At 33.9% G+C, this 15,464-nt stretch overlaps 1 protein-coding gene across 5 annotated transcripts in view; it reads right to left on the minus strand.

Moving 5' to 3' along the window:
• LOC150095558 (protein Hook homolog 3-like) overlaps window positions 1–15,464 on the minus strand; it is a 236,182-nt gene that overhangs the window by 88,777 nt on the left and 131,941 nt on the right. For all 5 annotated transcript variants that reach the window (XR_016550036.1, XR_016550035.1, XM_090409833.1 and 2 more), the window contains 2 exons: window positions 4,141–4,226; window positions 1,822–1,986 (listed from right to left, as the gene is read on the minus strand). Coding sequence is in view for 3 of the 5 variants with exons in the window: in XM_090409833.1 (XP_090265959.1) it covers window positions 1,822–1,986; window positions 4,141–4,226 (251 nt within the window). In the remaining 2 variants the exon portion in view is untranslated. The remainder of the gene's footprint in view (window positions 1–1,821; window positions 1,987–4,140; window positions 4,227–15,464) is intronic.

Below are 15,464 nucleotides of genomic sequence, written 5' to 3' on the forward strand. Positions count from 1 at the left end.
TACTACAGATAATCTCTTTTCTTTCTTCTGTATTTCAACAATCGTTTTGAGTTGAATATGAATCCAAAGTTTTGCCAATGACAGTACATCTTTTTATTTTTTTTTAACTAGGAGCTACAAAAATGAGTCGAGCTTCTCTGAGTAAAAAAGTAAACTTTATACATTTTAAATTAATTTCCAAACTGTTTTCATGGGGTTTCTGATAAATTTGTTGCCTTTGCCATAAGCATAACTCTTCAATCTAGGGTTATTTCTTCTTATTTTTTTTAAACTACTCTTACTTGATAATACCCAGGTTTTTAGCCAAGACAAGTTTTCTCTTCTGTCACTAACCTACAATCTTCATTTAGCATAATGACTGACACACAATTGGTACGATACGAGGATTGTATTTTTAGAGGGGAGGTGAAAGAGGATAAGTAAGGTTTGTTTTCTAGGATGAGCAGAGGTGATTAAGCTTTGAATATGTGTATCCAAGCAGTGGTTGTTGGAACTTTTTTTTTTTTGGTGCAAGAAAACTCAGCAATAAAATTATTGTGTTTGTTCATGAATGCCAGGACCATTAAATAGGAGGGAATAAATTGTTGCATTGATCAGGTTCATTCAAAGATTTTTGTAATAAGTGAAACATGGTTGGATTAAGATGATATTCTGACAGGTAATAGAGATGAAAAGATATATTTTTCATAAGGATGGAAAGGGCAATAATGTGGGTGTTGCAAATGATGGCAGAGGTGTTATGATCACCACAAGGTGTCATGGAACAGGATGAAATATTTAGTTGGATGCTGTTATATGCCTGAGAATGTAGAGTAGTGACATGGAGCAGCAACAAACTTAGCAAATAAGAAAAGCAAATGACTTGGTATTTGTGAGACAACTACCTTAGGCCTTTGGACTGTTTTGAGTTATAGCTGAAGAAACTGAAGCCACTAAGACAGTATATTATGTTATTATTATTGTTTTTTTAATTACATGTTTTCCTCTGGCCAGTTTGAATGGTATGCAAGGTGAAAAAGATTCTGGGAGGAAAAATCCTACTTTCTCCATATGAAACCAGCTAACTCACCTTCAGCTGAAAATTTCTTATCAAAGAACCTAGTTTCCAGGGGTTGAGGATATACTGAAAAGAAAGATTGAGAAAATAAAATTTGCAGGACTTCATGGATAGAAAGATAATCAAAGACATATAAGTTGGTAAGGGATTAATGTGGAGGGGTGAAGGGACAGGTCTTTTTGCATAGTGTTGCTGAGTGGAATGCACTGCATGAGGAGGGTGGAAAGTGTAGTAACAGGTGAACGAATGTGTTTAACGAATGACTCATCGTAGGACTTCCTACAATGAGTCATTTGTTGACTTCATAGGGTCTGATGATAATTATGATAACAATCACAAATCATAGATTTTAACATTTTTAATGTCAAAAATACCAATTACTAATTTATAAGGAGTAAAAAATCCTTTATATTCATTGCAGATACTGGCTACAGAAAAGTGTTTTTATTTCTATCACTGCTTAGCCTAGATCTTTTTGAAAAGAATACTAGCATAGAATTTCAAGAGATTTCTATCTACCTTCTTATTACAAGTGGACAGTGGAATTTTTTTAAAAATGAAATTAAAAAAAACTATTTTTAAGTGCATTAGATTAGATTTCTAATCAGAAATGAGTGATTTCTACTATCATAATCAGTATGCAGATTATGTACAGTAAACTACTGTTCCTATTATTTATGTTCATACATTATTAAATTATTACTTCATACACATATGGATATATAAACTACTGCATACTTAAACATAAAAAGAAAACTATTAACCTCTTTTTCCTGTTGCACAGAAGAAAGTTTTTCTGCTAAACGGGTATTTTCAAATCCTGCTTTATCAGCCTTGCGAGTTTCTTCAGATAACCTAACATGCAGTTCTTGTAATTGTTTTTTGTAAATATCTACTTGAGATTTTATCATAGCTCCTTTCTTCACTTCCTAATTTAAAAAAATAATAATACATTAACTTTTTAAAAAAATACAAGATTGGAAAAGTATACTCATAATATATGGAGCAAAGCTTGTAATAATGTTCTTTATAGATATAACACTAAGGCACTAATATTTTTGCTTCCTCTACTTCTGATCTAGTCAGATGGAAAGGCAATTGACACTTAAGTGGTATGAGAAATAAGTCCATATTCAATATAATAATTTCTTTTACATGGGGCAATTAACAAAAACTGAACGCGACTTGTTTCAATTTTCAAAATCACTCAAAATAATAAATAAACATGAACATGTTTTAATAATACAGCAATAGTGATATTAAATATATATACATAATACAAAATATTTGCAAGAGGGTAGGGTACACTTATATGATGATTATGATTTTTAGTGGCTAATCAAACAGAACCACAAGAGAATTCAAGCACTCTTTCTCCCTAATAAAATCTGGCTTAAAAAACTCTGAACCAAAATTTCTAATATTCTCAATAACATTAATATCTGTTTTGGTCAAACTTGTTCTGCTCATGCAACAGGTGAAAATTTCTAAAGTAAAACAAATGGATTAGTTTTTCACTTTGGTTTTTCTAGTTCTATTTATAACTGAAAAGAGCTAGATTTCTTCTCTCCCCTTTCTTTCTACTATTCTACTAAGTAGAATAAAATTACTTTTCCAACTAAAAGTAATTTCATTTTAGTTTTTATAGTTCTATTTATAACTGTAAAGAGTTAGATTTCTTTTCTTCCTTCAATCCTATTATTCTTATCTATTTCTCTTTGATTCATCATATAGCTGGACTTGCCTTTACTCTGCAGTATCTGAAACTGTAGGTTTTCTTAGGTGAGAGCTTGGATGAAGTGAATTCTTTTAGAGAAAGCTCATTATGTACGATGAACTGAAGAACAAAGTTAAGGTGTTGTTTTTTTCCCCCTATTAAAGGAAAATACACACTTGGAACAAAAGCTTTTTTTCTGTTTTAAGAAAAAATACGCAAGGAATTTAATAATCAAGAATTTACTGACCGTCTGTTGTCCTATTGACACTGTAGTGGTACTTTTTGAAATCGAAACTGATTTCCATGATGAGGATCTGAAACTATGAATATAACTATGAAACTATGAATGTAAACTATGCATGATGTGCCTAAGTGATACATGTGATTAAACTGTCAATTCAATATTTTATCAATTTAAAGAAATAATGGCTGCTGATAAGAAAATAAATCGCCTTCAATGAACCATTTTATATTTTCACCTTTACTTTTCCATCCATTAAGTTCAAATTAGTTCAAATATGTCTTGTACTACTAGCTTAGCATTCTCATTAATTTCTCTTATTCCATATAAAATTATTTGATTGACTTTGCTTATTCTGTTATCTACATCCATATTTATTTTGCTGTCTTCACTAACAATTGTTGCCAAAAACACCTGATTCACCATTGCAGATGTAATCAATGTTCTTGACATTCTTGCCTATTTCCACAGTTTCTGCTTTTTAATGACAATTTTCATATTAAATTTGTTACAGCATGTACTAAGTTTAGTTAAAGAGCACTCAAGACTTGTATTCGGGTTATCTTTCATGGGAAGAAAAAATACAAACAGCTAGATGTCACTGCAATGAGTTCTCATGTCAATTAAATCATCTGCATAAAGTAAAGAGATGAACTGAATATCTCTAATTCTGATATCACGTTTTAATGTTGCTTTCTTTAATAATATGACATATATGGATGATGAATAACATGGAAATAAAGCACCTTTGTCATACAACTGATTTTGCATCAAATAATCCTGTACATCCTTCAATTGATGGACGACTTACAATATTCTTATTGTTCTAAATAACATACCAAGTACCATTAATTATGTTTTGAAGAGCATTTCTCTTGGCACCTTAACTACAAATCTATCCTTCTTTATGTTCTCAATTTATCAACTTATCTATCCTAAAGTAAAAAATGTGGAATGACCTCTATTTGGCCAATTCCATTGTTTCTTCAACAGCTCTAAATAGCTTTGTCTCAAGCATGCTGGAATAAATCTTATCAGCATTAATTAAAATAAAAATTTAAATGGAGCAGCTTTAAATAAAAATAACAGTTTTAAAAATTTCTCACAAAATTCTAGCATTCTTACCTCTTCTAATTCAACATTCTTCTGCATGTAATGTGTATTTTTTTCTTCAAGTAACTTGATTTGTCTTTTGAGGTCACTTAAATCTTCTACAATAAACAAAATGAATTATTCATCTTCCTCACATAATCAAAGTTATGGTTTATTCTAGAATACAAACAATTTTCAAAGAAAATGCATTCCAAAGCATTGAAAATCCAAAAAGATTACTCTTTCCCACTCTTACCCTTTTAGTGATCCCAGCCATCTGGGATCACTAAAATGATATATGCATGGAGACACTAACACTGAACAAAAACGCTGAATAATGGCAACAGAAGTTGGGCTTAGAGTCCTAAATAGTGTCCCGTACTGGGCTAAATTGGGTTGTCTTGGGTGTTGAGCTGCCGTTCTTGAAATGAATGCTAACCAGAGGGACAGTCTCATGCATCCATATTTGTTGAGGTTTGGAAAGTTTTTCAAAGTTGAGGAACATTCAATGCACAGTTATTCATACTTGTATCTGCTGAGGTATAATAGAGTGGCCTTTTTCCAGTGTATCCTACGGTGGATGACCAAAGCATGATCAGCAAGTCCTGAATAGCTGTATTGGTGAACTGGATGTAATCCTTGTGTTCAGATATTCTGATATTGGCTGTCCTGGATGTTTGGCCATAGTAAGATATTTTACAATTGCAAGGGACCTGGTATACTCCTGGTAGGTCTAGGAAGTGTGGCTGGTCTTTGGTGAAGCAGATAAGAAATGTCAATTTTTTTATGTGGTCTGTAACTGGTTTTAAGATCATATTTCCTTAGAATTTTGGTTAACTTTTTGGATTTCAGGATATATTGAATGCTGATAGATTTTGAGTAATCTCTGCTTTGATGGAGGAGGGGAAGTTGCTGTTACATGGTTTTATTATTTTTTAGAGGGGGTTGTAGCCATTGGCTAAGAAAGTGTTAAGGATATGGTCAAGTTCAGTAGTCAGGGCTCTGTTATCCAGATAGATTAATTTTTCCCTGCGATATAAGGTTTTTATAATCCCATATTGTTGGGAGTGGGTGAGTGACTGCTGGTGAATGTATCTATCTGTATGTGTAGGTTTTCTGTAAATGGAGAATGGCAGGGAATCTTCAGAATGGCGTGTAATCAGAGTAGTATCTAGGAATGGGAGACTGTTGTTTTCCTTTTTCAAGGTAAACTGGGTTCCACGGTGTTGATTGTTTAGGTGTGTTAAAAAATTGTGAAGTGCATCCAGGCCATGCAGCCAAATGGAGACCACATCATCCATGTAGTGTAGCATAGCCAGACAGTGGGTTTTGTGGAGTAGAGTTTCAGGTTTTTTCTTAAAGGTCTTCATAAAGAAGTTGGCCCAGGGGTGGGAGAGTAGAGAAACCATGGCAGTACCCTCTATCTGTTTCTAGAATTTTCCTTGCCAAACGAAATAGCCTGAGTTCATGGTGAACTGAAATAGGGCTGTGATATTGGGAGGAAATATGGCTCGGATGAGGTCTAAGGTATCTTTCACTGGGACATGGTGAATGGCATCACAACTGACAATTATGTCAGTGTGTTGAAGTGTGAGATTTTCTATACTGGCTTTAAAGTGAGCTGAGTTTTTTTTTTATGCGTGAAGGTGTGTTGTCAGTATATTGTGTGAATCTATGTCATCCACAATGGAACATAACGGCACATTCTGTTTATGGATTTTTGGTAGTCCACATCTCCATGAATGATCATAATTCTTGTAGATAAGCTTATACATTGGCTATACATAGCTTTTAATTTTTTTTTGTGATCCCTGATGATGGCAATGTAACATTGCCAAAATATAGGAAGTATTAAGCTTATCTACAAGAATTATGATCATACATGGAGATTCTATCACATGCAAAGCCCATCAATACAGCAGGTTGAAGATATCCAGATAACCAAATCGATTAGCCTTTTTAAAATGCTGCCAGGATTACAATGCGATTCTAAATTATGTAAAATTAAAACGCCAATTTACATCACCGAAGGCTCTGTGCATTTACTAGTTTGGCTTTTCTACGGGAGCAGATTGCTGACACCTGTGTTCTCCTGGCTGACATCAACAAAGCTATCCATGTGCTGGAAGAAGAACTTGCTGATGCTGAACATCAACCTTTGGATGATGCTCTCCGACGTCTTGAATGCTTTAGCAAACAAAGAATATCAAAGAATATGATGTCAACACATTAAGAAATTTGAGTCCACAAAAAAATAAAAAATAAAAATAACGCAGCTTCCAAATCTCAGCTACCTCTTAACATGATAAACCTATCTTCCCTTACTGTGAAGCCAAGCCTGAAGCAATCAGGGCACTCATATGAGGCTAAAATTTTGCAATAGCACCTAATAAAATTCCTGCAAAGGAAATAATGATACAAGTTGAATGAGGTATCCACAGCCTTCCCAACCATATTGCCAACAACATCAAATTGGATGTAGCCAGTGTTCTCACCAAAGCTAAACCACCAAAAAGAAACCTATCAAAAAAAATAATCTGAGGCTCTGAAAAAGATTAAAAGCAGAATAATAAATACCAAAGAGGATAAGGGAAATGCCACTGTGGTTTTAAACCAATCAAATTACTCAGGTAAGCTTGCCTCTTTACTACTAGATTATTCTACCTACCTACGTCTCTATAGACCAGCGGTTCACAATTTATTTTAATTGCAGAACTCTTTAAATCTTGATAAAAAATTTTGGAACCCTGACAATTTTACTGATTATAAATAAAAGAAATCAAAAATAATTTATTGAAAATACAAAAAAACAGATTAATACTGGAAAGGCAATATTAATTTAAACTGGTAATTGATGTGTAGGATTAAACTTATTTTCTTTCAAAATTTGGTTTAATTGTGGACAGCTGACTTCTAATATCAGAAGTGGCATCCAACTTACTTCTGTATTTTGTTTTTGTTGCAGTGTAGAGCAAAAATCTGCTTTCACACAAACATGTGGTACAAACAATGAATTGCCTTTTTGAATAAATTTGGACTTTCTTCTTTTAAGTCACACCAAAACTTGTTTGATGACACTTCATTAAATTTAACTGTTTGATGTCAGGTTGATTTTCATCTTCTGAAGTGGATAGTTAATCTGGTTTTTCTTTAATACTGAAAGCACTGAAAACCCAATAGTTATTGTTATCTTTTAGTAGAGAAAAGTATGTAGGAAAATAGTAGAAACTAGAAAAAATATTATTTATTGTCACATTTATTGATTTTAGGTGATCAATAATTTCTTTTCGAATTTCTCATCAATTTCATGTTCGATTCCTGTAAAAAATCCTTTAAATTTGGAAATTGATCCAATATTATTTTTTTTCAGCAGCCATGTTGAAACTCCAGTATTGTAAATTTTGTAATAATGATGGCAATCTATCTTTTATGTTCAAAATATTTAAATATTTTTAAGGGATACGACTCAAATAGTGGTGGGAGAATTGAATGCAAGGATTCAATTCATTCATCCATCCATCACTTGACTCAGCAGATTTTATTGAAATTTTTGAAACTTGAAACTACTTGATAAAGAACATCTCTGGATGCAGAACATAAGGAATTTTTTAGAACAGAGGAATAGAGAAGACTGGAAGATCCTGCTCAAGAGAAGACTCAACCCGTCTTAGACGGAAGAGAAGAAGAATTTTATTGTGGAACCCAAGTTGGGAACTGCTGCTATAGATTATGATCCCACTAGCACACAAATAAGAACATTCTATAGACTCCTTAAAAAGGTTACCTCTTGGCCTGTGAAAGTTACAGATTAAAACCTTATTACTATAGACTCCCACCCCAGATATATGGACCATCAAAAATCCATAAACAGGATGTGCCATTATGTCCCATTTTGGATGGCATTGATTATAATAAGTTTATTATAATCTAACCAAGTGAAAAATAAACTTTCAACATCTTTCTCTAAATCCAGAGTAATTTAATAAAAAAAAGGTGGCACACTTTTTGGCAACTCCTATAGGTAGAGATGACCTTGCTATTGCTTCTGCCTGGTATCTCCACATCTAGGCCTGGCTCCCACTGAAGAGACCTCAATAAAGGTCGAAACTAGTCTGGGTAGTGGCCCTTCCCTTAAGGCATAACATTATACATATCTGCAAGGAGATGTGTTTTACATTATGGGAAATACTGAGATAGGAGTGATGCAAGTTGCTCCACCTTTGCAACAAGTTGCCCGCATTGTACTACCTTACCCCAGTTCTAAAGATACTTTCAGGTGCAAACCTTGTTTGCTCACACTTGGATAAAGGATTAAACTAAATTTATTAAAGAGAAAAAACAAGGATTGTGTAAGCAGGGTTGAGAGGTAAATTTTTAACAACCAGCTTGCTAAAAAAAAAAAAAATGCAGCTGGTTCTACTTTTGGGGGAATTACAATTCCCTGAAGGTATAAGCAAATACAGAATTCCATTATCAGCGAACAATTCTGCGTAATTTTGCCTGGGCCACTTCTTAGGATAATAACCTTATCAGGTTCTCTACAATTCCAGAAATGCAGAATCTTTGACAGATTTCAAGCATGGGATCATTACCTTGAGAAGAATAGACCCAAGTGAAATTAAGTGGACACATGTTGAAAAATATTACTGCAAAATTGGTGGCAGAGATAAATCCTATATAGGCTGCCATGTAGGGAACTGGAAGAAAGGAAGCACAAAGGGTGCCGTAATTAGTGTGCCCTAGCTGGATTTTCCACATCACCATATACAAGCTTATTGCTCAAATGCTGTTACCATTGGGATTTAATTGTGTACTGCTCTAGTTTAACATCAACTCTTGTTTCTTATCTCACACCGGTGGGTGTGAGATAAGAAACAAGAATATATGACTAAGTTAGAGAAGAATAAGGGGAAAAAAAATTATGGTGATTCTATGACAAGAGAAATACTTAATGAGGGAATAACTAAGTCTTATTTCTCTTATGTAAAAATTAATATTAACGAAGCTGCCAGAATGCAAAAGGGTAAGGAAAGAACCGATTGTTTTGGCTATCACTAAAGACATGAAAAGGGAAAAATATTGTATGAGAGAAGATATGACAGTTATTAGAAGCAAAAAAGACCAAAAGAATAACGATTGTCAAGTCTTCCCTACTATATTAGAGACAATTAAAGGAGGGCAATGATTGCACATGAAATTATAACAGACAAGTAATTATATTCTTTGTTTAATCCTATACCCAACTGCAATGAAACACAGTTAGTACATGAAGTACAGGTAACCCTGTATAACACGGCATTCCTACAACACGGTTCGAGAATTGGGAAAATACCCGTATAACAACACAGCATTCCTACAACACGTCTTCACTCTAACATGGTTCGAGAATTGGGGAAATTCCCATACAACATGGGACATGATGATAGCTTTTAAGAGTAAGCACCATCTCATTCAATATTTTTCATTCGAGCGTGCATGTTGTGTTAAATTTGCATACAGAATTTTAAAATTTATTAAAATTTTAAATTCATTTTGTTCGTGGAGTATTAAACATATTTTAAGACTTTCACTGTTTTCTTCTTTGTACTATTCTTTGCATGTATTACTGAACTTTTTTAAAGAAGTCTTAAATATTTCTTTTTTGTGAATTAATTTGTAGCCCTGAACGATGTCTGCTGGAAGTAAAAAAGTACCTCTTAAAAGACATTTCATCTGGCTAGAATTAAAAATACAGATTTTGGATCATTCTAAAAAGGGAGGAAAAGTATCGTATTGTTGTGACCGTATATCTCTGATATTGATATATCGAGGCAATTTATTTAACTTTATCCTTTCTTATTTCAGTCACTATATCAAGTTTTATGGCATGTACCACTTTGTTAAGTGGGTTGCGCCATTGTTATGTGATCTTCCTTAATATTAATCTTAACCTTATGTCTCGCTTCTCTTATGCCTTTTCTTATGTAACTTAACTTTTAAGGGCCACCAGAAATCACCCGTTCCCTGAATTCTATGAGTTATCCTGGTCACTCAGGCAAATTTTTTTTTCTGCGCCAGCCTGGGCCTTAAGGTTAGAGATAAACTCAGCCTTTAGGGTAATCATAGAATATCAGGTGCTGCTAACAATGTAAATTAAATTCTTAGAAACTTGGGCTCTCTGGCTTATTTTATTTTATTTGCAGTTGTGCCCTACTACTTTCAATTGGGGTATTCCTGCACACACGCTCAGGTTCGATGTTTTATGAAGGGTCAGTCATCATGATCAGAAACACATGTAAGAAATCAATTGTCAAGTCTTCCATTTATTAAACCCAATAAATAATGCCATACAAGTTAAAATGGCTATCAACTCTAATGTTAAACTTCTACCATTCATTCACTCTCGCACTCTTAAAAACAATTACGCATTGACTTCAAAATATTAGCAAATTCATTAACTCAACATATAATACATTCATAATTACAGCTCATTTGAACATTAAGGCATTTTTAGCACATTTTATAATCTCTCTCGGATTAAATATGACAAAATCTCTATTTAACTGAAAGTCCTTAAAGTTCACTTCAAAACATAGTCATTTACATAAATCTTAATTCTTCACTCTTTCTTTCATTACAAATTTTAGGTTGCATTCTCTTAACACTGTTAGTCAATTCTCAAAAGGGGCTAGAACAAGTGAGAGTACTTATCTATTCTTTTATCAGTTTTCTTCCGTCCTTCCTTCTTTGTTTCAATTCTGGTCATCTCGATCTTATCGCCACGTGGGTTACACGTACTCACCTGGGCTGGGCGCTATCTTTCTGTTAAGATTTTACGTCGATGATCTTCTCATTGCGGCCTGCGGTTAGTCTTGCCGAAGTCTGCTGCAGTGTCATGCCAGATCCTATCATAAGTCAGCCCTCAAAAATGAGAGCCGAACTGCGAAGACCTCTTGGAGCACACGGAGAGAAATCCAGGAACAAGAAAAAACGGGGGTGATTTACTTCCGTGTCACGGGTTTTATTTGCTCTCCTAGAGCGCCACCTTTCCGAGTTCGAATTTCTCTTATCATCTCACCCATTGGTCTCTGGCTGGGTGACTTCATTGATCAACATACGAGACTTCTTGTTTCTGTGAACGTATGCGTCATGATGCATTCTTAGATGGGATGCCCGCGGGTGCTTATGCTGCTTTTACAGTATTAGGGCGATCTTTGCCCTATGTTGCTGAATAATACGCATTCTTTCATTTACAATATTTCACTAATAATTTCTCTCTTATTTTGCCCCCTTTGCCGACTTAAATTCATGCTAGACATTTAGATACATTAATTTAAAATTCACAGTTTATCACACAAGATGTTGTTACAAAAAAAAACATAGTTACATTGCGCTAAAAAATAAGTATGCATGTATGTTTTTTATTAATTGTTAGATTCTGGAATGGTGACGTCATGTAAAATTTGAAGTCGCCTATTTCAGATCTAACAATATGTTGGAAAAATCTTGGAATTAAATGAAGCAACAATCCGGACCATACAAAAAAATGAACAGAAAATTAGAGCGTCCGTTGCTGCAGGTTGTTCTATCTCTGCAAATATGACAGCTCGTCCCAGATACTTGAAAAAATGGAAAAAAACTCTTAGTATTTGGATTGATGACTGCTCAAAAAAACGGATCCCACTGGACACCAATGTTATTAAATATAAAGCTTTAAAAATTTACTACTACTTAAAAGAAAATGGAGAATCTGCTATTAACCCCGACTTTGTTGCTAGCAAAGGTTGGTTCAGCTGTTTTAGAAATGCTTTTCATTACAAAACATAAAAATACAAGGGGAAAGCGCATCAGCCAACAATCAAGCTGCCAAAACTTATCCAAAGAAATTGCAAAAAAAAAAATTATTGAACAGGGTGGATATACAACACATCAGGTTTTTAATGCCAATGAGATGAGCCATTGATGGAAAAAAATCCCCCAAGAGAACATTTATTTCAAAAAATGAAAAAGTCGCACCAAGTTTTAAAGCATCAAAAGACCGTGTAACATTACTTATGTGCAGTAATGCTTCAGGTGATCACATGGTAAAACCCATGCTAGTTTATAAATCCCTCAATCCTTGTGCAATGAAAAACCTAAATAAGAATGCTTTACCGGTATATTGGACGGCAAATAAGAAAGTTTGGGTAACTACTAATTTATTTAAAAAATGGTTTCTAAACTGGTGCCAAGTGTAGAAAAATCTAGATTTTAAAGTTCTACTGATATTGGATAATGTACCCAGCCATCTGAAAGATTTAAATCACCCAAATGTCAAAATAATTTTCTTACCACCAGCTGCATTTAAAACTAATTATATCAGGAAATTGTTGCAATGAGTTTTGAATAAAGTCTCTGACGAATCCATCAAAGTCATGGGAACTTTTTACAATTTTGGACTGTATTAATCTCATAACTTCATCCATCAAAGAAATAAAACCGACGTTAAATGCCTGTTGCAAAAATATATGGCCAGAGTCAGTTCAAAGCAAAAATCTAATTGACCCAGCAGAAAACAGGATGGATGCAATAATAGAACTTGCTAAGTCTCTAGGAGGGGAAGGTTTTGACAATATGAATGTCGAGGATATTCAAGAATTATCGGTGGAAGAAGAGACTGATGAAGCAGATTTGGTGGAAATAACATCTGGGATAAACCAAATTAATCCAGAGGACAATAGCACACATGGAAACAATGAAGTTAAACATTTTATCCTAAAAAGCATAAAGAAAGGCCTAGACTTAGCCGAACAATTGGAGTTATATTTTCTAAATGAAGATCTTCTACTGAAAGAAGCACAAAATTTAGGAGAAACTTCACAAGTGCTTAGCTCCATACAACGAAACTTATAAAGATCTCTCAGCTAAAAGCAAAAAATCAAAAATAACAGATTTTTTGCAAAAAGTAGAGCATAGAACTCAAGATGCTGCTGAAGAAAGCTCAGAAGATGAAGATATTTTGCCAGAAAGAAAATGCCCTCATTTAATGGTGCGTAGTAGTGATGACGAAGAAAACATTATGTAATAATATTAATATGTAATACTTTTGATCAATTATCATTTCTCTTAGTTATAAAAAGAAAAGAGCATAGTTTTTTAACTTTTGGAACCTAACCGTTTTTTGTTTTGTATAACATGATTTGCATAACACGGCATTTTTTAGGAACCTAACGACTGTGTTATATGGGGGATTACCTGTATCTTCACGACTACGCTACTTATATATAGAGGCGGTTGACTTTGCATTAATTGCTTTAAAATTTCATAATGCAAAGCACATTGCTTTACAGATGTGTATATCTGTAAAGCAATGATATACACATCTGTCATCACAGGAAGTCATAGGAATTGTTATAACTGGTTTGAACACTGATTTGTATACAGCTAATTTAGTGTTAGGACTAATTTCTCTCTTATTCCATATGAATTTATTCAATTGACTTCCTACTATACCAACTTTATTGATTCTGTTGTCTATTTCCATATTTAATTTACCATCTTCACTAAAATCGTCTAAGTAGGTGAAATGTTTTACTTGTTCCACAGCTTCTCCTTTCACAATGCAGTTGACATTTTAAACAATTGTACCTATTTTCATTGTCTTAGTCTTTTTATTGCTGATCTTCATACCATATCTATTACAACAGCAATTCAATTTAGTCAGGAAATCTTGCAAACTTGTAGCGGATTTATTTAAAAGTATAACGTTGTCTGCATAAAACAAAGAGCTGACATTAACATCTCCAATTCTGATTGTTTAATACCACTTTCCTTCATAACGTGATCCATATAGATAATGAATAACAGAGGGGATAATGTGCATCCTTGTCTCACACCAGATTTCACATTAAACCATTGTCCTGTACTTCCTTCAATTCTAACTGCTGACTTACAACTCAAATAAAGACCAAGTATTGCTTGATATAATGTCCCATTGACACCATATAACTGTAGCATATTGAATAGCTTCTCTCTTGGCACCTTGCCATATGCCTTTTCCAGATCGACAAAACTTAAATACAGATCTTTGTTATATTCCCATGCTTTTTCAACTATTTGTCGTAAAGTGAAGATCTGATCCTGACAGCCTCTATTTGGCCTGAATCCAGCTTCTTCTTCACCAAGTTTTTCTTCCACAATTCTTCTCAACCGTTTCTCAAGTATATTGGCATAAATCTTGCCTGGAACACTCGGTAAGGAAATACCTCTGCAATTCTCACATTCAGTTTTATTTCCCTTTTTATATATGGGTACTATGAGAGCTCTACTCCAATCATCAGGAATTCATCCCTCTGTCCAGGCCTTTTGAACTATGCAGTGCAGCCACCATAAGCCTTTTATACCACTATACTTCAGTATTTCTTTTCGAATATCATCTACTCCTGCCACCTTTCCACATTTCAAGCCTTTGATGGCTTTTTCTACTTCAAGTATGGATATGTATTCCTGACTGTATGCTTGTTGAGTGTTTTTTTACCAATGTGCTATCACTGCTTATTTCATTTAGCAATTTTTCGAAGTAATTACTCCATACTTCAAGGATATCTTTTTCTCCCATTTTCATGTCACCTTTATGATCTCTAATTCCTTTTACAGCACTCTTTCCTCCATTTCTAAGCTTCTTCGACAACCTCCAAAATATCTTACCACCTTCTTAATATTTATTTTCTATGTTCTTGCCAAAGTCCTCCCATGACTTTTGTTTAGCTAGTTTTACACAGTGGTTAGCTTTCTTACATTTGTCTCTGTATTCTCTAAGAGCACAAGCTGATTTATTTGCCAGGAGCTTTTTATATGCTTTTTTCTTTTCCTTCACTGCTTCTAACTTTCTGTATCCACCCTGGAGTTCTGATTTTTCTATCCTTGCAGACAACCTCACTACATGCCTCTGAATGAATCAATCAGGGTTTTCTTCAAGGTTTGCCACTGAATCTCCAAGGGTTGGTTCCTGCTCTCAAACTCTTTCATTTTTTCTTCAATAACCTTTGTATATTTTAGTCTACAGTTCACATCTGAGAGCTGCTCAACTTTTATTCATTTTAAAACTTTCTTACATGTCATTCTTTTCAATATGAAATTCAATTTTATCATGCTCAATACTAAATAGTGATCGCTTCCAATTTCATATCCTCTGTAAACACTGATGTCCTGCACCAGGGAAAAAAAGAAAACATCACTATCAACAATAACACATTCCATGTGAATTTGTACACACTTTTATGTTGGAACATGGTTTTAGTAATAACCAGTCATTCTTTAGCAGAAATCCAACAGGTATTTGCCATCATTATTAGCTTTGCTCTTTTCTCCAAATTTTCCCAAAATATTTTTGTATATCT

This window comes from Typopeltis vanoorti, chromosome 20 (genome assembly GCF_054136105.1).
Source record: "Typopeltis vanoorti isolate ZY-2024b chromosome 20, IOZ_Tvanoo_1.0, whole genome shotgun sequence".
Classification (NCBI taxonomy): domain Eukaryota; kingdom Metazoa; phylum Arthropoda; class Arachnida; order Uropygi; family Thelyphonidae; genus Typopeltis; species Typopeltis vanoorti.